This window comes from Syngnathus typhle, linkage group LG12 (assembly GCF_033458585.1).
Source record: "Syngnathus typhle isolate RoL2023-S1 ecotype Sweden linkage group LG12, RoL_Styp_1.0, whole genome shotgun sequence".
Classification (NCBI taxonomy): domain Eukaryota; kingdom Metazoa; phylum Chordata; class Actinopteri; order Syngnathiformes; family Syngnathidae; genus Syngnathus; species Syngnathus typhle.
Window position 1 is genome coordinate 9,470,463 of NC_083749.1, and position 23,479 is coordinate 9,493,941.

The following is a 23,479-nucleotide window of genomic DNA, read 5'->3' on the forward strand; positions in this document are numbered from 1 at the left end:
CCCGGGACCCTCATACCCACCATCTGACTGACGGAGGAAGACGTGCTGCATTGTCGACAAGCCAGCGTCCATTAGGAGGACCTGGAAAAGAAAGTCCTGGGAAGAGAACTTCTTCGCTGGGCCAGCATCTTAGGTCTGCCTTCGTCTGACAGAGGTGGTTGACGGGACCCGGAAATGCAACGAACCAGGGGTCAAGTGAGTTCAAGCCCTAAAGTTGTGGGATTGTGTGGTTGTGAAACGCGTAAAAGTAAAAGTGCACAGGAATAAAAATAGGCAAGACAGAAGATAAGAAGTCTTGTGGAAGGAGGGGGTGTTGTAGAGTCCCCCTCCGGATGAAGTGGCTCTTCTGGAGCAGCTGTTTTCAAACTGTTTTATATATTTTTGTAAAATCTCACGACTTCCGTGTACCCTCATTTGACAACCACTGTTCTAAGGGGTACAACTTCGCGTTGGCAGGGCTGGGTAACAGGACTGTTGTCTTTAGTTCCCAGGGAAGGAAGGGGTGTTGTAGAGTCCCCCATCCGGATGAAGCAGCTCTTTTATTTTTTAAAAAGAGTACTTCGCGTTGGCAGGGCTGGGTAACTGGACAGTTGTCTTCAGTTCCCAGGGAAGGAAGGGGTGTTGTAGAGTCCCCCATCCGGATGAAGCAGCTCTTTTATTTTTAAAAGAGGACTTCGCGTAGGCAGGGATAAGAAATTTGTGTGGTTGAATGTGTGACTGGTAGGATAAATTGACCAAAAAGCAGTTCTAGCATTGATCGACGGCAATAACACAGGCTAGTAATTTGTTAGAAGGTCAATTTAAACCTGCATTGAGGATCCTCAAAGAAAATAAAAAGATATTGAAAAAAAAAAAAACACTGGAAAAACTAAAATTAAGATGAGAAAAAGGAACGATAAATCTCTAGCTCTTGAAGGAGATGAGTTCATGGCGAGTAGATTTCTTGATTGTATGTAATACATGCTGAAGTGGAAAAAGAAAAGAGAGAGAGTTGAATTGTGCTAGACTGTGGTTGAAAGCTTCACAAGAGAGAAGAGAATAAATCCAAAAGACAGAAAGTTGAAAAATGCTGCGACCATGTTTTTCAGGCCGGAAGACAATGAGGCCACAGTGCACAGGCGCACTGTCCCGGCCACGGCTCCAGCCGCAGCTCAAGCAGAAGAGCAAGAGAGGCATTCCGCTCGTGTGCAAAACTTGTATACAACAACTATGCAGTGGGACAGGCATGCTGAAAAAGTTATCCAAAAAGGCAAATGTTCTGATGTATTTCATCTAGATGATGATAATGATCTAAATCAGTGCTTCTCAAATAGTGGGGGGGCGCGGTGCTATTCCTGGGGGGGCGCGTGTGACCCTGGGGAACAGGCTTTTTTTTTGGCAGTACTAGAATAAAGTGTAATTGCGCGTTTACTACAGCAGGGGGCAGTGGCGCTCTCATTGTTACTTCTGTCACGTTTGCGACAGTGCAACATTTTACGATTTACAAGACAAGTTAGGATAGTCACGGTGGGGAGGGGGGGCGCGAATAGTTTTCTTCTTGCTAGGGGGGGGCGTAACAGAAAATAATTGAGAAGCACTGATCTAAATGAAGATACAACGATCTTCTCCCAAAGTTCCCAAAGGGGAGAGGAAGAGAGAGAGACCAACAAGGCCGAAGGCCACCATATAATTCAAAACCCCCATCAGATTCTGACAACTGTTGGAACTGTGGGAAACGTGGACACTGGTCAATAGAGTGTTTTAGAAGAAAAGAAAAAAAGCGGTGCCAGTCAAGGGGCAGAGGAAGAGGCAGAGGAAAAATTTAACATAAAAAATAAAACATTTACAGCATGACAAGCTTCCTCTCCTTTGACCCCTCATGCTAATACAGAGAAATAAAGAATAGATGCCCATATGACAGCAAAACATGTCATTGTCAGATTATTGGAAATTTTTTTGGATTATTAGAGCTCTTGTCCATGCAAGAAGTATGACAATGCTGTTTGTATGCCCAATGACAAATGACCAGAGATCAAATTGTGTGTGTACACTAAAGTTCAAATTTGCAAATCAAGTGGTAAATAAATGCAACTTGCTTCTAGAAGATAAATGAAAAATTAGAATGTACTGTCCTCGTGTACGTGGGAGGGACCAGCTCATGATCGACCACAGGAAATGGCCAGCCTGTGACGAATCATTGGTGCTGGGACCTGCCCTACGCGCGCGAGAGCTGTGCAGTGGGACAGGCATGCTGAAAAAGTTATCCAAAAAGGCAAATGTTCTGATGTATTTCATCTAGATGATGATAATGATCTAAATCAGTGCTTCTCAAATAGTGGGGGGGCGCGGTGCTATTCCTGGGGGGGCGCGTGTGACCCTGGGGAACAGGCTTTTTTTTTGGCAGTACTAGAATAAAGTGTAATTGCGCGTTTACTACAGCAGGGGGCAGTGGCGCTCTCATTGTTACTTCTGTCACGTTTGCGACAGTGCAACAAATACAGGTTGAATGGTTGAAGCTGTTGGCGACTACTATGGAAAATTAGTAGCGCGACTTTGCTGAAAGAGTGGTTTTGAGTAAGTTGAATGCTAAAATGAAAAACATAGCTTTTGGATTAATGATTAACTAGAGAAAAAACTGGAGAACCAGTAACACATGCAGAAGATGTGTGAACTGGGAAATTGAGAAGCGTTTTGAAAAGAAAGTCAAATTAAATGATGGAATCATAAGTAGGAAAGAACACGTTCTCCCAAAACGTTTGTCAAGGTGTGAGGCATGGGCGTTGTCAAGCCTCAGAAGGAGGGAGTGAATAGGACAGATAGTGGAAGATAGTAATAATACAAACCTTTACGACATATGGATTTTCTAATACATTTAGTGTCATACTGTGGTAAAATTCTATTCTGGTATCATGCAATGTATATCTCACTAGTAAGCCTAAGTGTGACCGGGTCATGTTTCGGGTCAGGTTCGTGCGGGATTGTTTGGGCCTTGGTCCATGATCTCATTGGCACGAGACATCTGGTTTCCATTAACAACTGACAAGATATGCACCCGAGTGAGGAAAGGGAGGCTAACTCATAAATAATGAGGAGATATTGGGAGTAATCTGTTGGTCCTTTCTTTAAGACCCTTCCTGGTGTAGATAGGTTAGCAACACGAGAGATTTAGAGGTTCGAAAGAAAGACAACAACATTATTGATTTGGACAATTGCAGGCTAACAGGAGCATGAGAAAGAAGAACTAAGAAGCGGGATCCAATTTGATCAGGGAGATTGGAAATTCACAACACCATATTCTAAGTCACATTTTTGAGCAAGCATGACACAGGTAATAACGTTTGAGAGGTCAAGACATAGATCAGGGCTAGATGTGGAACGCAGACCTCGTTGAGTTAATTTTAAATAATGATACTGAAGACAATGTACTGTCTCATTAAATAGGAACTATAGACAGAACGTAGCTCAAAAATAGGATGAGTTGCAGGACTTACAATATAAAGACGAGATCGCTGTTACTAGGAGAATTTGAAGTTTGGTAAACAAACGTTACTAGTGAATGGATGGCAGCAGCTACATTTGGAGATAGTCTTACAAGTTTGATGTCCCAGTCTGTCACTCTCCAGTGCCAGGATCCCTGAAAACTCAATCCCGAGACTCTGCCTGCAGCCATGGACGTCTACAAAACGGTGCCTGGCTTTGAGGCACCTTTGACCTTTGGCAAGGACAAAGAAAGACTGTTGTTGTACTTGTAGGGGGACAAGTACACTCTGGAAGAAAGACGACATCCTCGGGGACGAGAAAAGACAGTGAGAAGCGGAGGAACTCACAATGTTGAAAATGGACTCATTTGAACGATGGACTCAGTCGGGAGTGATGGATGGGTTGACTCTGAAGCAACAACAAAAGAACACCATCTTGAGAGGGTGAGGTGCGGCAAAAGATATGGACTTGAAATGTCCGACGGCCAAATCGCACTCCGTGCTGTGGCGGTGCTGAAACTTCGTGGGGCTTGGGGTAAAGTGGAAAGGAGCTTCATTGTGCACTGAGTTTGAGAGAACTGAGGAGATTTGATAAAAATTTAATAATGCGTAGAGCTACAGAGAGAAGCATCATGGTCAGAGATTGAACAGATTGGACAAAACAAATAGGCTAGAACGGAGAGAAACAAGAGCGAGATCTGATGTTTTGGCTCATCAGGCATAAGAAGTAGAAATTGAGTTAGATACATTTTAGAATAGGACATTTGGACTAAAGTGAATTCAGTCAAGAGGAAGCTAGGTTGCTCAATGTACCTACTCAATAAAATAGTAAATTCGTTGCACCACAGTGGAGTTTGGGTGGTCAGAATGTTGGATACGTTAAATTTTTTACTTTCACACAATCATGCATAGGAGTCGCACAAGGCGACAGTTAACAAGACAATGACTGCAGTAGGGATCACTTACGACTGCACCGACATGGAAAAGTAGAAGCAAGGGAGTTGAGTAAGGGATTATATGCAGAACAGTCCGCTATACAGTTACCAATAGGAGGTTCTATCAAAAGGAGCTACATGAGAGATGTATAGAATCCCTTTGTCTGTGTTCTGTGTTCGTGCGTAATCTCTGTAAAGTTGTGTCAGGCTGTTGTCGTTTGTCTGAGCCTTGGGTGCGTGCTCGCTGTGTGTGTGCGTTTATGTGCACAACCTGTGTGTGTGCGAACGTGTTAGGAAGAAGGCGGCATGGATAAGGGAATCTCCTTTAAGACAGGAGGCAATAAATGGGAAAGCCCCTGTCATGAACGGTCTTTGGTTAGGAGGAATCATTAGGAAGTGCTCAAACTCTTCTTTCAAACACTCCTATCTGCCTCGTTAAAAAGGGCATTACAATTGACTACAAGAGTTGCAAAAAGCAGATGAAGAACATAGGTAGCATGATCAGGGCCCTCAGGCTGAAGGATGTGTCAAATGCAAATTTACAGCCGCCTGATCTTTCCTCCTCACAGGTCGACAACCCCATCAATCCAGGAGACTGGGTCTACATCAAGGTCATCAAAAGAAAGAACTGGGCCAGCCATGGTGGGAGGGACCATTCCAAGTCTTGCTGACTACCCCCCTCCGCAGTGAAGATCGCTGAACGACCCAGCTGGATTCACCTTAGCCAATGCAAGCTACAAGGAGTGCTGGACCCCTCATTTTGGGACGGTGGCGAAGTCTGCAAACAACGATCCCAACTCCGCTAGGCGGGGGGATGTCTCTGTGTTCCTGTCATCTTAGTAGCAACGGGGCTCCACATGCCAGGTGGATCCTCTGCTGCGTTGTGGTTGGAGCATGCTATGGTCTATGGCAGGGGTGGGCAAACTACGGCCCGCGGGCCACATCCGGCCCACGGGACCGTTTAATCCGGCCCGCCAACCCTGAACAAATTGTATTATTAAACTTTTTTTTTGGGGGGTCATTTTGCCTGCAATGACTGCGTTTTCCCAGTAGATGGCGAAGCGCTCGCCTGCGCATTTACTACCGGAAGCCGTGTCAGAAAGCTCGGTGCACACTCACAAGTGCGTGTACGTACTCAGTAGTACGGACTTGGCGCACTCTCGCTCTATTCGTATCAGTCCCGAATTTAGACGACAGCATTCTTATAATTCGCGCGCTGAGCTTTCAGATGCAGTTTTGCGCTAAAGCCACCCACAAACCTTCCCCTGGAATCCTTCCATTAAAATGAGTGGCCCAAAAAAAAGAAGTTTGTGCCGAATGTTAAAAAAAGAGTGGCCAATTTGGCTCGACGTACGCGACGTGACGTTCAGCCACATCAACATCAACCCGTCACAGATCAAGGTAAACGGACCAACACCTCGGATCTCGCCTAAGAATTGCCACAACAAATTTTACTCCAGACTATGACGCACTAGCAAAAAAGGGAGACCAACAACACTGTTCCCACTGAAAATGAACGGGAGGCTCTCAAGTTTATTGTAAAAAAATGCATTTTGAATATGATTTGTACACATAGCAGGGATTGAAACTAGCGACCATTCTCATTTTCAAACAATGCAGGATGCTCAAGGACATTGATGCACCACTTATTTGCGACTAATCTTAACCTGTAAAGTTCTTAAGGCTTACTTTAAGGAGGTGTTTCCCGTTTCCTCACCTCTGTTACCAGGTGTTTGCGAGTTAAAACTCTGCTCTGATTTTCAGATACCCCTCACCGTGTTGCTGTTTTGATTACTTTATTTGGATGCATGCTTTCACCGATTCTTCAAGATGATATATTTGGTCAGAATGTTTGCCGTTTGATGTGATCTCATAAGATAAACCTCTTTCATTAATCTGACCTGCGGGCACTGAAGTGATGGCGATTGTTATTCATAATAACAGTGTCGTATTTTATGAGAATCACTGATAGCAGTTTTTTAGTGAATTATTATTTTTTTAATGCTGTTAATAAATGCATTTGTTTTAAAAAAAACTTGTTTGGAATATCCATGCTTTACTACCTACTAAAGGCCAAGATCTTTTATGCGATGACCTTTACAGGTCGCTTATATGACTTCACACAACGCCTACGTCCATCTGCTCCTGGTCCGGCCCTCCGGTCCAAATTTAGAACCCAGTTCGGCCCCCGAGTCAAAAAGTTTGCCCACCCCTGGTCTATGGACACATCTGAACAGACCAAGTGATAATGTTGACCGTGGGAAACGATGGTCACTCGATGAGAACTTTGAGGACTGGTCATGAGACCCCAGAAACCCATACGAAACCAACGCTTGGTACCGGTTCACTTGGAGGCTAGAGCAATGAATGTCACTGAAGCGAAATGTATGGCATCCATGGGAGGAGTTTGATATCAACACCGGACTGTCAGTCAGTGACGCTACCCCTACCGCCCTGGACTCGCAGGAATGAATCTGTGATCAAACTATTTTGGATTAATCCCAATGTGACTGTTGGAGGACGACAGATGCCACAAGTGGCCTAAACCAGGACGCTACCTGGAATGGACTACACGTGTTTCATCCAAAAAACAAGACCCACGGATGCATTCACGACAACTGCTCTCCAGGAGGGAACTGGATGGGAGCTTTGGACATCACCGCTGTGTGCCAGGATGGGAGAGCCATTTCAAGGTGTAAGGGCTCTCCTGCCAACATGGCTGTACCATTGGACGGGTCCTACTTCATTCGGAACGGATCGTGGCTTTATTTATATTTTCTTATTGATAGCATTCTGGTCGCCTAAGGCAGAGGGACCGTGTGAGACTTTTCCTGCGATTTAACATCGGCCAGCAGGTTTTTAGATCACACAATAAGTTTGAACTGGAGTATTGAGGGAAAACCTCTTCTTCGCTGGAAGTTATTGCTATCATTGGTTGTTTTTGTCATGTTTCACCCTACACGTTCCCCAGCACGTCCGCTGTCGTGTCAGTTTTTTATTGATCTTTTTTTGTTATTGGTTTTATTATTTTTACTGTTCTTCTTTATATTTTCTTCCTTGTGTTTGGTTGATCGGGTTCACATAATCATATGATAAAACAGGAGGGATATGTCAGGGTTTTCCAAACTATCTTGATCTATGATTATGTTGGAATGTATGTAACCAGTAATAAATAACCTAGCTTGTTCCATCCTACACAATGTCGTAAAACATCCCCTGCTCTGCTAATCTAGAGGTCAAGGGCTTTTTAACTTGTCTATTCAGTCTACTATCACCCCCACCCTTTTTCTTGTAATAAAGATGCTCTTGTGGGAAGCGAGAGTCAGACGTCATTCGATCATTGCTGTACGCACAGTGACGAATGAACTCTCCGCCTGCAGGTGTCTAAAACGACTAACTTGTCTCCGAGTGGTTCTTGCAAAATAAGTTAGAGTGAGCACCACTCTAACAGACTCATTGTTTGGTGCCTCACCTGTTATGCAAGGTATAATAAGTGAGGTGGTATTTTTTAAATATATTTAAAAATAATTATATAAATATTTCCAAAAATTTGCAAAAATTATTAGCAGTAAAGAAAAATTCCAAAATTCAAATTTATACACTTTTAGAAAACTGTTAATATATGCACAACAGGTATTAAGCGCTTCGATATTGCTTGTTTTGTGCATTTCTGCTTTTTTTTCCATTTTGCATCATTTTGTAAAATGCTTCTTTTTTTTTTCTTCTTCATTAAATTGAATAAATCAATCTCTGGGGAGCAAAAGCAACACCTGTACCAAATTGAATCGAATGGTAAACCCACTGAATCAAATGGAATCAGCCTTGTGGCGCTTTTGCACGCAGCCCGAGGACGTTGGCTAACATCGAGGACTCGGACGTCTATCGCATGCTGCAGAAGGACCATGAGGAACCGGGAGAACCTCGACAGTCGGGATCCTTCAAGGCGCTGCAGGAATATGTCGAGAGCGACGGTCAGTTCACAACGACCTGAAATGTGCTGATGGAATGAGGTTCTGAGATACGGTTCCTGCAGGCACTAAGCCGATAGTGACCAGGACTGTTAAGCCCACCACCAAACCCAGCGCTCCCACCGGAAACCTGCAGAAACTTCCCATCTGCGACAAGTGTGGAAACGGCATTGTGTAAGTGCATATTAACATACCATCAAATTAGAATGCCAAATATAACAGGGACCAAAAACAGTGAAAATCCTTGAACGACTTGTAATTCTATACCATGCCACAAGATGGCGCAAAGCAGATCATAGAGGACTGTTTCAAATGAGTGGGGTATTCATTTCCCAGTTGTATAGCTTGGAAAAAAAAAGACATTGTTAAAAGAAACCATAAGAATTTTTATGTTTAAAATAAACCCAGTAAATTTAAAGGCTGTGTTATGTTTATTCTCTTACATAACCTTTGTAAAGAGCACCGATTCACGTTACTTTTGTTAGTGTTTTTATTTCCTTAACAAGCCTCATCACAATGATATTCATCCGCTGACCCAACACACCTCCACACCGCACGGAGAGGGGCAACAAAAAGTAGAGCATACCAAACAATGCAATATGCAAACGAGAAACAACACTTCCAAGTCAATACATAACAATTCCTCTCTTCCAGCTTTGATGCACCAATAATCATCAAATAAAAAAAAATATAAGTACTATGTGCTCTTAAGTGTATACTTTTCTTTTCAGAGGCATTTCAAAATTCACAACAATTTTCAACATCAAATATTAACAACTTTTTTTTTTTTTCTTTTAAAGAACATTTGTTTCTTTTCAACATTTATAAATCAAGTCTGTCTGGTGGTTTGCGAACCCTCTCAGGATATCTGCGTCCAGGAGGATCAGGTAGGTTTGTCATTGGTTTGTGTATGTCCATTATCTCCGGTGTGGACATGTTTTCCTCAGGTGTGATGTCAGAAGCTGGAGTACTGTCCTTAGGGTTTTGTGGGACAGTAGGTGTCGTAGTTTGAGTAGCGGCATTTCCAGGTGATGCGTCCAAAAGTTGATCAACATGTCTGCGCCAGACGACATTAGGCTCAACACTCACTGTATATGAGAGTGGTCCAGCTTGTGTCAAAATTTCCGCATGTTGCCACTTGTCGCCTTGGTTACGATAGTCTCTTGCCAATACTTTTTGTCCGATGTCAAATGATCTTAGTTTCCTTTGTAATTGAGTTGGTGAACAGTGTCTGTTTGAAACATGTTCTCGGATGTCAGGTTTCAGGAGATCTAAACGAGATCTTAAGTTTCTTCCCATGAACAACATTGCAGGTGACTGTCCAGTAGTAGTATGTGGAGTGTTTCTGTAGGCTAGCAGAAAGTTGGCGATTTTCTGCTGTAGTGGAACTTCCTCCCTCCTACTGGCCTTTATCGACTGTTTGAAAGTTTGTACAAATTGTTCAGCAAGTCCATTCGTTGCAGGGTGGTGAGGAGCAGATGTAAGTTGTTTTATTCCGTTGCTTTTCAGGAAGATCTGAAACTCCTCACTAGTAAACTGGGTACCATTGTCACTTACAAGCTGAAGAGGGTATCCTGTACGTGCAAAAAGCATCTAACTGGTTCACTGTTACAGTTGTAGTAGCTTTCTTTACAGTGAAAACCTCGGGCCATTTTGAATGAGCGTCGACCACAATAAGGAACATGTGATCCATGAAAGGTCCAGCATAGTCAATGTGAATGCGTTGCCATGGGGCAACAGGCCATTCCCAAGTGTGGACAGGGGCAATCTGAGGTGAGCGCTGAGTCTGGTGACAACCTCTGCATGTTTTGACCAGAGTTTCAATTTGGTTGTCAAGGCCAGGCCACCACACATAACTTCTAGCAAGACTTTTCATCTTAACTACCCCCATGTGCCCAACATGCAGCGAGTTTAGAACTTTGGATCGCAGTTTGGGAGGTACAACAACGCGTGACCCCCACAGGACACATCCTTGGTAAGTTGGTCTTTTCTGGTGAAATAGTCCTTAAGTTCACTATCTGCATGCATTGGCCAGCCATTAACAGTTAAGTCATACACTCGAGATAGCAGAGGGTCGTTTCTTGTTTCTTTGCTTATTTGAGCGCAAGTCACCGGAAGTGGTTCCATTTGCAGCATGTGAAGATTTAAAGCAGGATCAGTAGCCTTCTCTGTCAGTGGTTGAGGAAGGCGAGAGAGACCATCTGCATTTCCATGTAGTGTTGTCCCTTTATATTCAATGGTATAGGTGTGTGCTCCAAGAAAGAGAGCCCAACGTTGTAAACGAGCGGCGGCCATAGCAGGAACACCTTTCTTTGGACTGAAAATGGAAACAAGAGGCTGGTGATCTGTAATCAGCATGAAGTGTTTTCCATACAGGTATTGGTTAAACTTTTTAACACCCCACACCAAGCTTAAAGCTTCTCTGTCAATCTGTGCATAATTATGCTCTGCTGGTGATAAAGAGCATGATGCAAAGGCAATGGGGTGTTCAGAGCCATCAGTCATTTTGTGAGATAGAACTGCACCAATGCCATAAGGCGAAGCGTCACAGGCTAGACATAGGGGAAGCTTTGGATCAAAGTGTGTGAGCACCTTGTCTGAAATAATGAGTTCCTTTGCCTTTGTAAATGCCTGTTCACAGTCTTTAGTCCAGTCCCACTTTGCATTTTGGTGCAGTAGTGCATTCAGTAGGTGCAGCACAGTGGAAAGGTTTGGCAAAAACTTGTGATAATAGTTAACAAGGCCAAGAAATGAGCGTAACTGGCTGACATTTTCTGGTTGTGGAGATTTTACTACAGCTTCAATTTTGTCCTGCGTTTTGTGAAGTCCGTGCTTGTCTATTTTGTGTCCACAATACTCAATGGACTCCTTGAAAAACTCACATTTCTTTTTGTTTGCTTTTAGACCATATTCTTCCAGTTTTGTTAGAACTGCATTCAAGTTTTGCAAGTGTGAATCTTTGTCCCAACCAGTAACAATAATATCATCCAAGTAACATTGAGTACCTGGGATTCCTTGTAGCACTTGGTCCATTGCACGTTGCCATATCGCAGGGGCACTTGTAATACCAAATACGAGCCGGTTGTATTGGTATAGTCCTTTGTGAGTATTTATGGTGAGGTACTTGCGTGAACTTTCATCCATTTCCATCTGTAGATATGCTTGTGCGAGGTCAATCTTTGTGAAGTGCTCACCATTTGCTAGAGATGCAAAAATGTCATCGATGCGAGGGAGTGGATACTGGTCTGCATGCATGACAGGGTTAACAGTTACTTTGAAATCACCACAAATGCGCACTTTGTCTGAAGATTAGGTACGATTGGTGTAGCCCACTCAGACCAGTCCACTTTGGATAATATCCCTTGATCCATGAGATTTTGCAGCTCAGCTTCAACTTTTGGGCGTAGCGCATATGGAACAGGGGGTGCTTTATGAAACTTTGCTTTTTCACCTTCTTCCAGCTCGAGACGTGCTTTGATGTGTTTCATTGTTCCTATGCCTTCGCTGAACACATGTGCATGTTTATCCAGTATCTCAGTTAACTTCATGTCTGTGAGCTGTTTGGAGGCTATGTGCATGGACTTTATTTCATGCCAGTTAAGCTTGATTTGTCGTAGCCATCTACGACCAAATAGTGGCACACCTCCCTCTTTAAGGACGAACAGCTCAAGGTTGCACTTTTGGTTTTTGTATTTCACTTTCACTTTGAGTTTTCCCAGTGGTGCAACCTTTTCTCCTGTGTATGTTTTCAGTTTTACACTGGTGCGTGACAGTTTAGTGCAGGGGTGGGCAAACTACGGCCCGCGGGCCACATCCGGCCGACGGGACCGTTTAATCCGGCTCGCCAACCCTGAACAAATTGTATTATTAAACTTTTTTTTTTTTGGGTCATTTTGCCTGCAATGACTGCGTTTTCCCAGTAGATGGCGAAGCGCTCGCCTGCGCATTTACTACCGGAAGCCGTGCCAGAAAGCTCGGTGCACACTCACAAGTGCGTGTACGTACTCAGTAGTACGGACTTGGCGCACTCTCGCTCTATTCGTATCAGTCCCGAATTTAGACGACAGCATTCTTATAATTCGCGCGCTGAGCTTTCAGATGCAGTTTTGCGCTAAAGCCACCCACAAACCTTCCCCTGGAATCCTTCCATTAAAATGAGTGGCCCAAAAAAAAGAAGTTTGTGCCGAATGTTAAAAAAAGAGTGGCCAATTTGGCTCGACGTACGCGACGTGACGTTCAGCCACATCAACATCAACCCGTCACAGATCAAGGTAAACGGACCAACACCTCGGATCTCGCCTAAGAATTGCCACAACAAATTTTACTCCAGACTATGACGCACTAGCAAAAAAGGGAGACCAACAACACTGTTCCCACTGAAAATGAACGGGAGGCTCTCAAGTTTATTGTAAAAAAATGCATTTTGAATATGATTTGTACACATAGCAGGGATTGAAACTAGCGACCATTCTCATTTTCAAACAATGCAGGATGCTCAAGGACATTGATGCACCACTTATTTGCGACTAATCTTAACCTGTAAAGTTCTTAAGGCTTACTTTAAGGAGGTGTTTCCCGTTTCCTCACCTCTGTTACCAGGTGTTTGCGAGTTAAAACTCTGCTCTGATTTTCAGATACCCCTCACCGTGTTGCTGTTTTGATTACTTTATTTGGATGTATGCTTTCACAGATTCTTCAAGATGATATATTTGGTCAGAATGTTTGCCGTTTGATGTGATCTCATAAGATAAACCTCTTTCATTAATCTGACCTGCAGGCACTGAAGTGATGGCGATTGTTATTCATAATAACAGTGTTGTATTTTATGAGAATCACTGATAGCAGTTTTTTAGTGAATTATTATTTTTTTAATGCTGTTAATAAATGCATTTGTTTTAAAAAAAACTTGTTTGAAATATCCATGCTTTACTACCTACTAAAGGCCAAGATCTTTTATGCGATGACCTTTACAGGTCGCTTATATGACTTCACACAACGCCTACGTCCATCTGCTCCTGGTCCGGCCCTCCGGTCCAAATTTAGAACCCAGTTCGGCCCCCGAGTCAAAAAGTTTGCCCACCCCTGGTTTAGTGTCTGGGAACATTTTCTTGTAGTCGTTGAATGATATGATCGACAGTGCTGACCCTGTGTCCAGTTCCATTTTTAATGGCACTCCATTAATTTTTGGTGTCAGCCAAATCACATCACTGTCATTCTCTTCTGTAGCACACAGCCCTAAACAAGCCAATTCTTCCTCACTTGAACTGTCAGAATCTGTCTGTGCTACTTTGTGCAATTTTTGTCCTTTTCTTACATTGTGTTTATCTTTTGCATTACTGTACTTTGATTTACACATCTTCTGTGTGTGTCCTCTTTTATTACATTGTCGGCAGTCTTTATCCTTAAACCAACACTCTGCGGGGTCATGTGACTGTTTACCGCATCTGAAACAGGGCTTTGCTTTGGTATTATGCCGTTTGGTGGGCAGTTTAAACACAGAGCTTGCGTTTTTACCTTGAAGCTCCGTCGCATCCCTTGCTGCTGTCTCCGCTGAAACAGCTATTTCCACTGCTCGTTGCAAGGTGAGTTTGTCCTCCGTCAAAAGCCGTTTCTGAATGCTCTCGTTGTGCAGCCCGCACACGAACCTGTCCCTCAGAGCATCTGAAAGTCCGTCTCTGAAATGACAGTGTTCGGCCAGTTTCCTCAGTTCTGCGATGTACTCTGACACCGTCTCAGTCCTTGACTGGTTTCTCTTGTGAAATCTAAAGCGCTCAGCAATCACCAATGGTGCTGGGTTTAGATGACTTTTCATTATCTGCATTATTTCATCAAATGTTTTGTCTGCCGGTTTAGCTGGGGCGACCAGGCTGCGGAGTAAGTTATACATTTTTGCGCCCATGACACTGAATAGGACAGCTACTTTTCTTTCGTCTTGTGTCTCATTAGCTAGGTAGTACTGCTCAACTCTTTCCACATAAGTTGTCCGGTCTTCGACCGAACTGTCAAATATGTCCATATTTCCCAGGATTCCGGACATTTTTTTTTTTTTTTCACTTTTCTTGGCGTCCATTCACTTTTACCTTGGTCCTGAGCGACACCCGTCCTTGTGGTGTTAGGTGTTTGTACTGCTGTTTTATTCTGAAGGGCCAAACAGGAAGTTGGGGTTGGGGGTGTTCCAGTGATGTTGAATGGCTGCGAGTTTACAAGAATATGAGACGCAAATAAAGACCGTCTAGTTGCTCTACAAAGTGTTGTTTGAATCCTTACGCCCGAAACGCGACATGGTGTCAGAAGTGGATCAACTGTAAGAGCTTACTCGCCGGGGATTGAGAGTAGGTCGTGCTGGAAGAAAAAGTAGCCCTCGCCACACACAGAAAGATGTCGGAGGGTAACGCAGGAGCTAACGTGGGGACTCCACCGCACCAGCAACAGGCTAATCCGCCCCCGAATGCCACATTCACCATTCAGCCTCCTGAAGCATTTGATTTTTCAAGGCCACAGCAATGGGAGAAGTGGATACGGAGGTTTGAAAGATTCCGACTTGCTAGCAACCTGCACCTTAGTTCGGAAGCTAATCAAGTGAACACGCTCATCTACTGCATGGGGGACGAAGCAGACGACATACTTCGAGGTCAAGCTTTATCGGACGCGCAGAGGCATCAGTACCAAGCAGTAAGAGACACTTTAGACATATATTTTGAGCCCAGAAAAAACATAATTTACGAGAGGGCTAGATTTAACCAAAGAGTACAGCAAGTTAATGAGACTGTAGACTCATTTGTCACTGCCCTGTACGCGTTGGCCGAAAACTGTAACTACGGAGCCTTGCACGATGAGTTAATAAGAGATCGTCTCGTCGTGGGACTGAGAGACACCAGTTTAGCGGAGAGACTCCAATTGGACAAAGATTTGACGCTGGAAAAAGCCGTGAACCAAGCCCGGCAGTCAGAAGTCATTAAAAGGCAGCAAACCGATATAAGAGGGGAAAGGAAAGCGGACCTAGATGCAGTGTCAGTGAAATACAAGAGAGAAAAGCATTCTACATACAAAGCCCCAAGTCTACCAAAACACAAAATGGCTAAATCACCAAATGAGAGTCAGTGCTACAGATGTGGTAGAAGCCCAGCACATGGCAAAGGACAGTGCCCAGCGAAAGATGTAACCTGTCATACATGCGGTAAAAGAGGACATTACAGTAAAGTATGCAAATCTGTTAAAAATATACATATGATTGAAACAGAGAAATGTAATGAGACACCTATATTCCTTGGTTCAGTGCATGCAGGTTCAGATCCTTGGTATGCAGACATAACCATCAGAAACCACAAAGTCAGATTTAAAATAGACACTGGAGCTGATGTTTCTGTTATCCCAGCCCAGATGTACTTTTGTATAAAGCAAAATGAAACAGAGCTTTGTAAACCAGATAGACAGTTGATTGGACCAGGTGGCACTCCACTCAATGTTTTAGGTATGTGCAAAGAAACACTGTGTAAAGGTGAACAAAAGATTCAGGAAAATGTGTATGTTATCAGAGACTTACACATGGCGCTGTTAAGTAGGCCAGCAAGTGTCAAACTAAACCTTGTGTCTAGAGCAGATAGCATAGACATTAAAATGTTGAATGAGAACTACCCTAAGTTATGTCAAGGGTTGGGTTTAATGCAGCAACCTTATACTATAAAGTTGAAACCTGATGCTGTGCCTTTTTCCCTTTCCACACCAAGACGCATTCCTTTGTTGGGAAAAGTTAAAGAGGAACTGGAAAGAATGGAGTCAATAGGGGTGATCAGCAGAGTTGAAGAGCCAACTGAATGGTGCTCAGGTATGGTCCCAGTGCCTACTAAGAGTGACTCAGTGCGCATATGTGTCGATCTCACCCACCTCAACGAAGCAGTGTGCAGAGAAAAGTACATCCTGCCTTCAGTTGAACAGACACTTGGATCCCTGACTGGAGCAAAAGTCTTCAGTAAGCTCGATGCAAACAGAGGCTTCTGGCAGGTTCCATTGGCACCAGAGTCAGCACACTACACAACATTCATTACCCCATTCGGACGCTTCCATTTTAACAGACTTCCGTTTGGAATTGCCTCAGCCCCGGAGCATTTTCAGCGGAGAATGTCAATGATTCTCAATGGGCTGCCTGGCGTGGTTTGTCACATGGATGACATCCTCATCTGGGGGAAGGACCAACCGGAACACAACGCCAGACTTCACACAGTGCTAAACAAACTTCAAGCGGCCGGTGTCACGCTAAACATGGACAAGTGTGAACTGAGCACGCAACAGGTGAAGTTCCTGGGACACATTTTGTGTGCTGAGGGAGTCAGACCAGACCCGGACAAAATAAGAGCTGTGATAGCAGTGAAGGAGCCGTCAAATGTCAGTGAAGTGCGCAGCTTTCTTGGAATGGTTAACCAGTTAGGAAAATTTATCTCTGGTCTGGCTGAAAAAGACAAGCCCCTGAGAGACCTGCTGTCAAAGAAAAACCAGTGGGTTTGGAGCCATGCGCAGCAGAACGCTTTTGATCAGTTGAAAAACGAGCTGGCATCCACTCCCGTTCTCACACTCTATGACCCAAACAAAGACTTGAAAATGTCGGCAGATGCCTCATCTTATGGGCTTGGAGCAGTCCTATTCCAGAAGGAGAGTGAGGAGTGGAGACCAGTAGCATATGCTTCACGTTCCTTAACAGAGACGGAGCAGAGATATGCACAGGTGGAAAAAGAAGCGCTTGGATTAACGTGGGGATGCGAAAGATTCAAAGACTTTCTCATCGGGAGACATTTTTCCCTAGAGACTGACCACAAGCCACTTGTCAGCCTGTTGGGACAACAAGCACTAACAGAACTTCCACCCAGGATTCAACGGTTCAGACTACGGCTCATGAGGTACAGTTACTCTATCTCACACACCCCAGGAAAAGCACTTCTCACTGCGGATACACTGTCACGCGCACCTGTCAATCAAGAGACAGACTCTAAAGCTACGGAGGAACTACTAAATGATACAAACATCTATGTGAACGAAATAGTCAAAAACCTACCTGCTAGCTCGACATATATCACACAATTAAAAGAAGAGCAAAAAAATGACAGTGTATGTTCGGAACTCATGTCATTTTGCCAGAGAGGCTGGCCAGACTACAGCCGTCTCATAGGTCCAACCAAAGCATATTGGCCACACAGAGACACATTAACAGTCCATGACGAACTGTTACTGAAAGGCACCAGACTTGTTATTCCTACCTACCACTATGCGCAACAAAGTCCTTGTAGCTCTTCATGAGGGACATCAGGGCATGTCAAGGTGCAGACAGAGAGCGAAAGAGGCAGTGTGGTGGCCTGGTTTGAGTAGCCAAATAAATGAGCTTGTGAAAAACTGCACCACATGCATTAAAGAACGTGTCAATCCAGTGGAGCCTTTAATGCCCAGCGAGCTTCCAGAGAGACCATGGCAAAAAGTAGGTGCAGATCTTTTTACACTCAACAACAGCAACTACGTACTTCTGGTGGACTACTATTCCAGATTCGTGGAGATTGCTAAACTGACACCCACTAGATCAGAAGACGTTATAGTACACCTAAAGTCAATTTTTTCCAGACATGGTATTCCGGAATTCTTCTACAGTGACAACGGACCTCAGTTCTCTAGCCAACAGTTCAAAGATTTTGCTGCAGCCTACGGTTTCAGACATGTAACCAGCAGTCCAAGGTTTGCACAAAGCAATGGTGAAGCTGAGCGTCATGTCCAGACGGTGAAGGGACTACTCAAGAAGGCAAAAGACCCGTATCTTGCACTTTTAGCTTACAGAGCGACCCCTTTGGCTAATGGATATAGCCCAGCTCAACTTCTAATGGGAAGAAGACTTCGCACTCCAGTGCCCCAGCTCTTTGCACTCCAGTGCCCCAGCTCCCTTCGTTACTTGTTCCCAGTCTACCGAACAAGGGCTTTGTGGCGTCGAGGGAAGGGGAGATGAAGTTAAAGTACAGTGAGGGGTACAACAGGAGACATCGTGTGAGAGATCTTCCTCAACTGTCACCAGGACAACCTGTATGGATCACGGACACTAAGAGTGAAGGGACTGTCATTTCTTCTCACTCAGCACCCCGCTCTTACCTGGTTGAAGGTCCTTCCGGAGCCATCAGGAGGAATAGACATCATCTACTGCCAATGCCGGAAACTACACCAAGGAGGGCAATCCCAAGTGCTCCTATCAGTCCAACAGAGGATACCTTACCAACACCAACCATAAGCGAGTCCCCTGTCCAAACTCCAAAGGCAACAAGTCCTGTCAGAACAAGGTTTGGCCGTGTTGTCACAAGGCCACAAAAACTGGATTTATAAGCATGTATGTAAGAAAACAAAAAGGAAATGTTTAAGAGTGGTGTGATAAGAAAACAAAAAGTTTTTCCTTCATGCAGAATTAGTACGTCTTCATGTTTGCAAAGAAAGGGGGATGTGGTGTTAGGTGTTTGTACTGCTGTTTTATTCTGAAGGGCCAAACAGGAAGTTGGGGTTGGGGGTGTTCCAGTGATTTTGAATGGCTGCGAGTTTACAAGAATATGAGACGCAAATAAAGACCGTCTAGTTGCTCTACAAAGTGTTGTTTGAATCCTTACGCCCGAAACGCGACAGTCCTCACCTCCGGCTTGCTTGATCAGAGCAGAATTCGGGGCGAGCAGACGAAACTTACGTCCACACAACCAAGTCCATGAAGCACTATACACTTGTGTCCGTTCCTCCGCATTCTTAGGGTCCTTTTTAAGTCTCGTCGCCAATTTTGTTATGTTTATTCTCTTACATAACCTTTGTAAAGAGCACCGGTTCACGTTACTTTTGTTAGTGTTTTTATTTCCTTAACAAGCCTCATCACAATGATATTCATTAGGGATGGGCGATACCAATGATTTTGGAATTGATCCGATACCAAGTATTTCCTACCCAAAAATACCCGATATTCGATCCGATATTGATACCGGAAGTGTAATTTCCCGCCAAAAAAAACTATTTAAATGCAGTGGCATTCTTGCTCTTGGAGAGTCCTCTATTGAATTTTGTAGAAAAAAGTATTACGTCATGTACATGAATTATTAACCTTTTTAGACATTAGTGCATTAGTGGAAGATTCATATTAATAGTATAACTTTAATAAAAAGGAGCTATTCTTTACTTTTCTCTCTCTCTCTCTCTGTTGGGAAAAAGTTTTGTCTTTTAGTATAATCTAAAAAGAGACATGGTACCAACAGAGATGCAGGGCTTAATCGTCATGAGCAGCAAAACTATCAATTTGTAAAGCCACTGGATACTTACATTTAATATTGTAATACTTTAGTGTTGTTTATAGGAAGTGGAGTTACAAATAAAACGTATGGCGTTCGACCACAAATTGAAAAGGGGAAAACTTTATTTATAAATGACTGACTAAAGCGTAGTAATTATTGCTTCAAATAGCACATCAACCACAAATGCTTACGATTTTTGGTTAGCACCTGATACCTGGATATGTCTTGCCTTTCTGAAACGCTGCTTCTAAGGTACTTTGGTACCTTAGCCTCGGTGTGGCTGCAGGGTTTTCCGTCGCTGCCTTAGTGTCTGCGGCACGTTTCAACTGCAGCTCTTCATGAACCGTGGGGTGAATTTTGCTTAAATGTTTTGTCAAGTTTGTGGTGTTGCCACAATATTTAATTGTTTTGTGACATATTTCACATTTTGCCTCGTTGTTATTAAGTAAAATATAATATCCCCAAACCAGACTTCTCCTGCGTTCGGACTGGGCCGCCGCCGTGGCCATGCTTGTTTGGATTGGAACGGGGGGGGGGGGGAGGAGGAGGGCTTGGCTCGTGAGAAAAGTGGGCGGGAGCAGAGCAGAGCAGGACACGCCGGTGCAGCAGGCGGAAGGAAAAGTAGTGCTAGCATGAGTGCAAGTCGTCAAATTGGAGCAGAAAAAAATGAGGAAAAATATAATTAAATAATTGTAAGTATCGATATTTTAGCTAGGGAGATCGATACTCAAAAATGAGCAGCCTGGATCGATATATCGATATTTAGGTATCGATCCGCCCATCCCTAATATTCATCCGCTGACCTAACACACCTCCACACCGCACGGAGAGGGGCAACAAAAAGTAGAGCATACCAAACAATGCAATATGCAAACGAGAAACAACACTTCCAAGTCAATACATAACAGGCGGCTTTATGCATTTTTTTAAATCTTTTTTCACACTGGTCCAGTGGTACAGTGGTGAAGGCTCGCGACATGTTCCGCCACCCGACTTGCTTCGTGTGCGCCGACTGCGACGTCAATCTGAAGCAGAAGGGTTATTTCTTCGTGGAAGGCCAACTGTACTGCGAGACCCACGCCAGGGCCAGGAGCAGACCCCCACCCGAGAGTCACGACTTGTAGGGAAGGGACTCACCCACCGAGGGACACCGCCTGGTCACCGTTTTCCTGTCCAGCTAAATGACATCGCTTCCTGTTCACTAATGTCCCCATTTATAGTTTTTGATTCATTATTGAGCCAATAAAGACACCTCAGCCTACCAACAATCTTTATTTTTTATTTTATTTATTTATTTATTTATTTATTTATTGTGTCCAGAGTCTATATAGGTATTGCTGTATTCAAATCATACTGGTCAAATTTCTGTTTTCCTTTGGTCAAATTATGTTATCTGGTTTTCTTGTGTCCACTTTTTTCTTCAAGGTATATGATGGTGAAACGAAAAACCAGGACGGAAACGGATTCCTTCTTTATCAGGACTTCGCCGCCACAACTTTCGCATTCCCCGTCACCTGACCCCTACTAACCAATCAGGTGCTAGCAGTTTTGGCGGTTGCAAGTGAATGAGTAAAAGTCGAAGTCATTTTCAAACATAAATGTCGATATATATTTTAACAAATCAGCTTTGTTTTGATACATTTCTAAATGTTATACAGGTCGCACTATGTAGATTGCGCCATCTGGCATTGAAACTTTGGTTGTATTCGGGACAGGACTAGATCAGCGCAAATGCTTCTTCCCGCTTCTTTTTGCCACCAAATACTCGCACACTCTCCGCCTTCGTTGAAAGCCGTGACGAAAACGAGGCGAGCGAGGCGCTGCCCTCGGGCAAAGCTTTAAAATGACATCAGAAAGCCCTGCTCCACGGCTTGCGGCTGTTTTGTCCAAGGGCGACAGGAGCTGTCGCATGGGGCAGCGCGCTCCGCTGCGCCACCTTGGCGCTTTGGTGCGTGACTGCGCGTCAGCTTACCTGCTCGGCTTTATAAGCCGGTCAGGTACCCCTGACCCGCATCTACCCACCACTGGCCCATTTGCAGAGACCTGAATAATACCCGGCGCCTTGATTCTCCTTCAACTTCAGTTTCGGCTTCAAGTTCTGCTCAACTTCAAGTTCTCCTTCAACTCCCTCTTCTGCTTCAAGTTCTCCGTCAACTCCCTCTTCTGCTTCATTTTCTGTTTCAGATTCTGTCTGCGTGGGCCAGGCTGCCCGATTGGACATCATGAGCCTCCCCACACTTGTGGTGGCATTGGTGCTGACGTTGTGCGCCTGGATTACGCTTTGTGGAGGTAATTGGAATGTTTGAAGAAATATAAAAACAAAGCAAATAGCAAGAATTGAAGGCGCCAATTTGGAGGAAATAACTTGAAGGGGGTGGGGGGATAACGTTTGAAATTGTGGCGCCTTGGGAGTGGCGTCGAGCGCAGCTAGCACCCTTGCACATTTTTTTCGATTTCTTTTTTACCGTCTCAACTGTTCAGCGCTGCTACACAACAATGCTTCTACTCTGCATGCAATGCTTTGCGGGGAAAAGACGATTCAAGTTGTCTGCTGCGTCCGACACGCACGAGCTCGTTAATATTTTTCTGCCGTTACTTTTTGTTTTCCTTCAATAACGGGTAAAAGCGCCGCCGTGTTTTTTTTTTTGTTTTTTTTGTGATTGCGTCTGTGTTCTCGTCGCGTCTTGTTTATCTACGTTTTTCGCTCTTTGGTTTTCTAAGTTCGGTGAGTACGCGTTATTTGGCAATGTTTGCCACATTTTGCAAAGTTTGCCACATTTTGCAAAGTTTCACCTTCAAGCACCTTATGGCCGCTTTGATTTTGTTTTTCGGGTATAGTTAAAAAAAAAAAACGCTCTATTAATAGGCAAATCGCGGGTGAGTTGACAAGCTTAACTTGATTTTTTTTTTTTTTTTTTTTTGACACGCAGACACACTCACAACGTCATATGTGAGAATCGAACTCAGTGTCGGCAAGTGTACCCCCATCAGCGACTAACCCGGCCGGGGCTTAACTTGAAAGTTACTTCGTGTGAATGCGTTACTCCCTCGCGACCACGCGAGGGCGCCGTTTTCAGGCGCTGATGTGTCCGACTGAACAGCCAACCAAATGTGCCCTCCCTCGTCAGACATTTCGTGCGATTCCGGATGGGAGGTGTTCGGCTCCAGCTGCTACAAGAAGATGCCAGCCACCAACGGTTGGCTGGGGGCCCGTTTACACTGCGCCCTGGAGGGCGGCGACCTGGTCTCCTTCAACTCATTGGCCGAGGAAGATTTTGTGAAGGGCAAAATGGGGGTAGACCCGTTCTGGATCGGACTCTCCAACCTGGTGAGTTTAAATGCAAGGAGGGTCTGTCCTGGGTTGACAACCGCGATTGGTCTCCTCCGCAGGAATGCGGCCATAAGTTGTGTCATCGAATGTCAGGCAAGGAGCCGAAATGGTCCGACGACACGCCGCTGATTTACAGCAACTGGGATGCCGGTCAAGCCGTAAGGTAACGTCACATTGTGGAGCGAGCCCGCGCAACAAAAGCCTGACAGACCGCATTGTTGTCGCTGCCCCCCAACCCCGACAGCACCACATCGGAGTCCTGCGCCTACGTCAAGCGAAAAGCATCTGATTCCGACCAGTGCGACAAGTGGAGAACCGGCTTGTGCGAGTCCTCCCTGGCGTACATATGCAAACGCTCGCCCGACGGTAAGCCGCTCGTCGTCCGTCATGTTGAGGAGAGGAGCGCCGCCCGTCACGTTGTCTTTCCGCACGCAGGCTGCCCGGACGGACAACCGTGCTCCAAGAAGGCCGACCGTTTGGCTCTCTCTCCGGTGCAAAGTGA

At 44.6% G+C, this 23,479-nt stretch overlaps 2 protein-coding genes and 1 long non-coding RNA gene across 4 annotated transcripts; all 3 read left to right on the forward strand.

The window, feature by feature from the left end:
* Positions 1–8,207: 8,207 nt before the first annotated feature.
* On the forward strand, positions 8,208–20,878 carry LOC133163785 (PDZ and LIM domain protein 3-like; the record flags this gene model as incomplete). Its single annotated transcript, XM_061294004.1, has 3 exons — positions 8,208–8,364; positions 8,427–8,535; positions 20,599–20,878. Coding segments are annotated over 3 exons (438 nt in total), but the record flags the coding sequence as incomplete, so codon positions are not given.
* LOC133163207 (uncharacterized) lies at positions 9,101–10,329 on the forward strand. Of its 2 annotated transcripts, none has more exons than XR_009716342.1 (3): positions 9,101–9,248; positions 9,997–10,134; positions 10,268–10,329. It is a non-coding gene; the product is annotated as an uncharacterized LOC133163207 (long non-coding RNA). The 2 variants fall into 2 exon arrangements; XR_009716341.1 differs by lacking the exon at positions 10,268–10,329 and adding an exon at positions 10,199–10,258.
* Positions 20,879–20,966: 88 nt separating the features above from the next.
* Positions 20,967–23,479, forward strand: LOC133163786 (C-type lectin domain family 17, member A-like). The gene is made up of 6 exons (XM_061294005.1): positions 20,967–21,182; positions 21,831–21,935; positions 22,775–22,974; positions 23,037–23,140; positions 23,222–23,343; positions 23,442–23,479. The coding sequence occupies exons 2-6, from the start codon at positions 21,869–21,871 to the stop codon at positions 23,477–23,479; spliced, it is 531 nt and encodes a 176-aa protein (XP_061149989.1). The 5' UTR covers positions 20,967–21,182; positions 21,831–21,868.

Coding starts and splice junctions, on each gene's coding strand:
- LOC133163786 (XM_061294005.1), top strand. CDS start 21,869: ATGAGCCTCCCCACACTTGTGGTGGCATTGGTGCTGACGTTGTGCGCC. Junction 22,975..23,036: donor GGATCGGACTCTCCAACCTG/GTGAGTTTAAAT, acceptor TCTCCTCCGCAG/GAATGCGGCCATAAGTTGTG. Junction 23,141..23,221: donor GATGCCGGTCAAGCCGTAAG/GTAACGTCACAT, acceptor CAACCCCGACAG/CACCACATCGGAGTCCTGCG.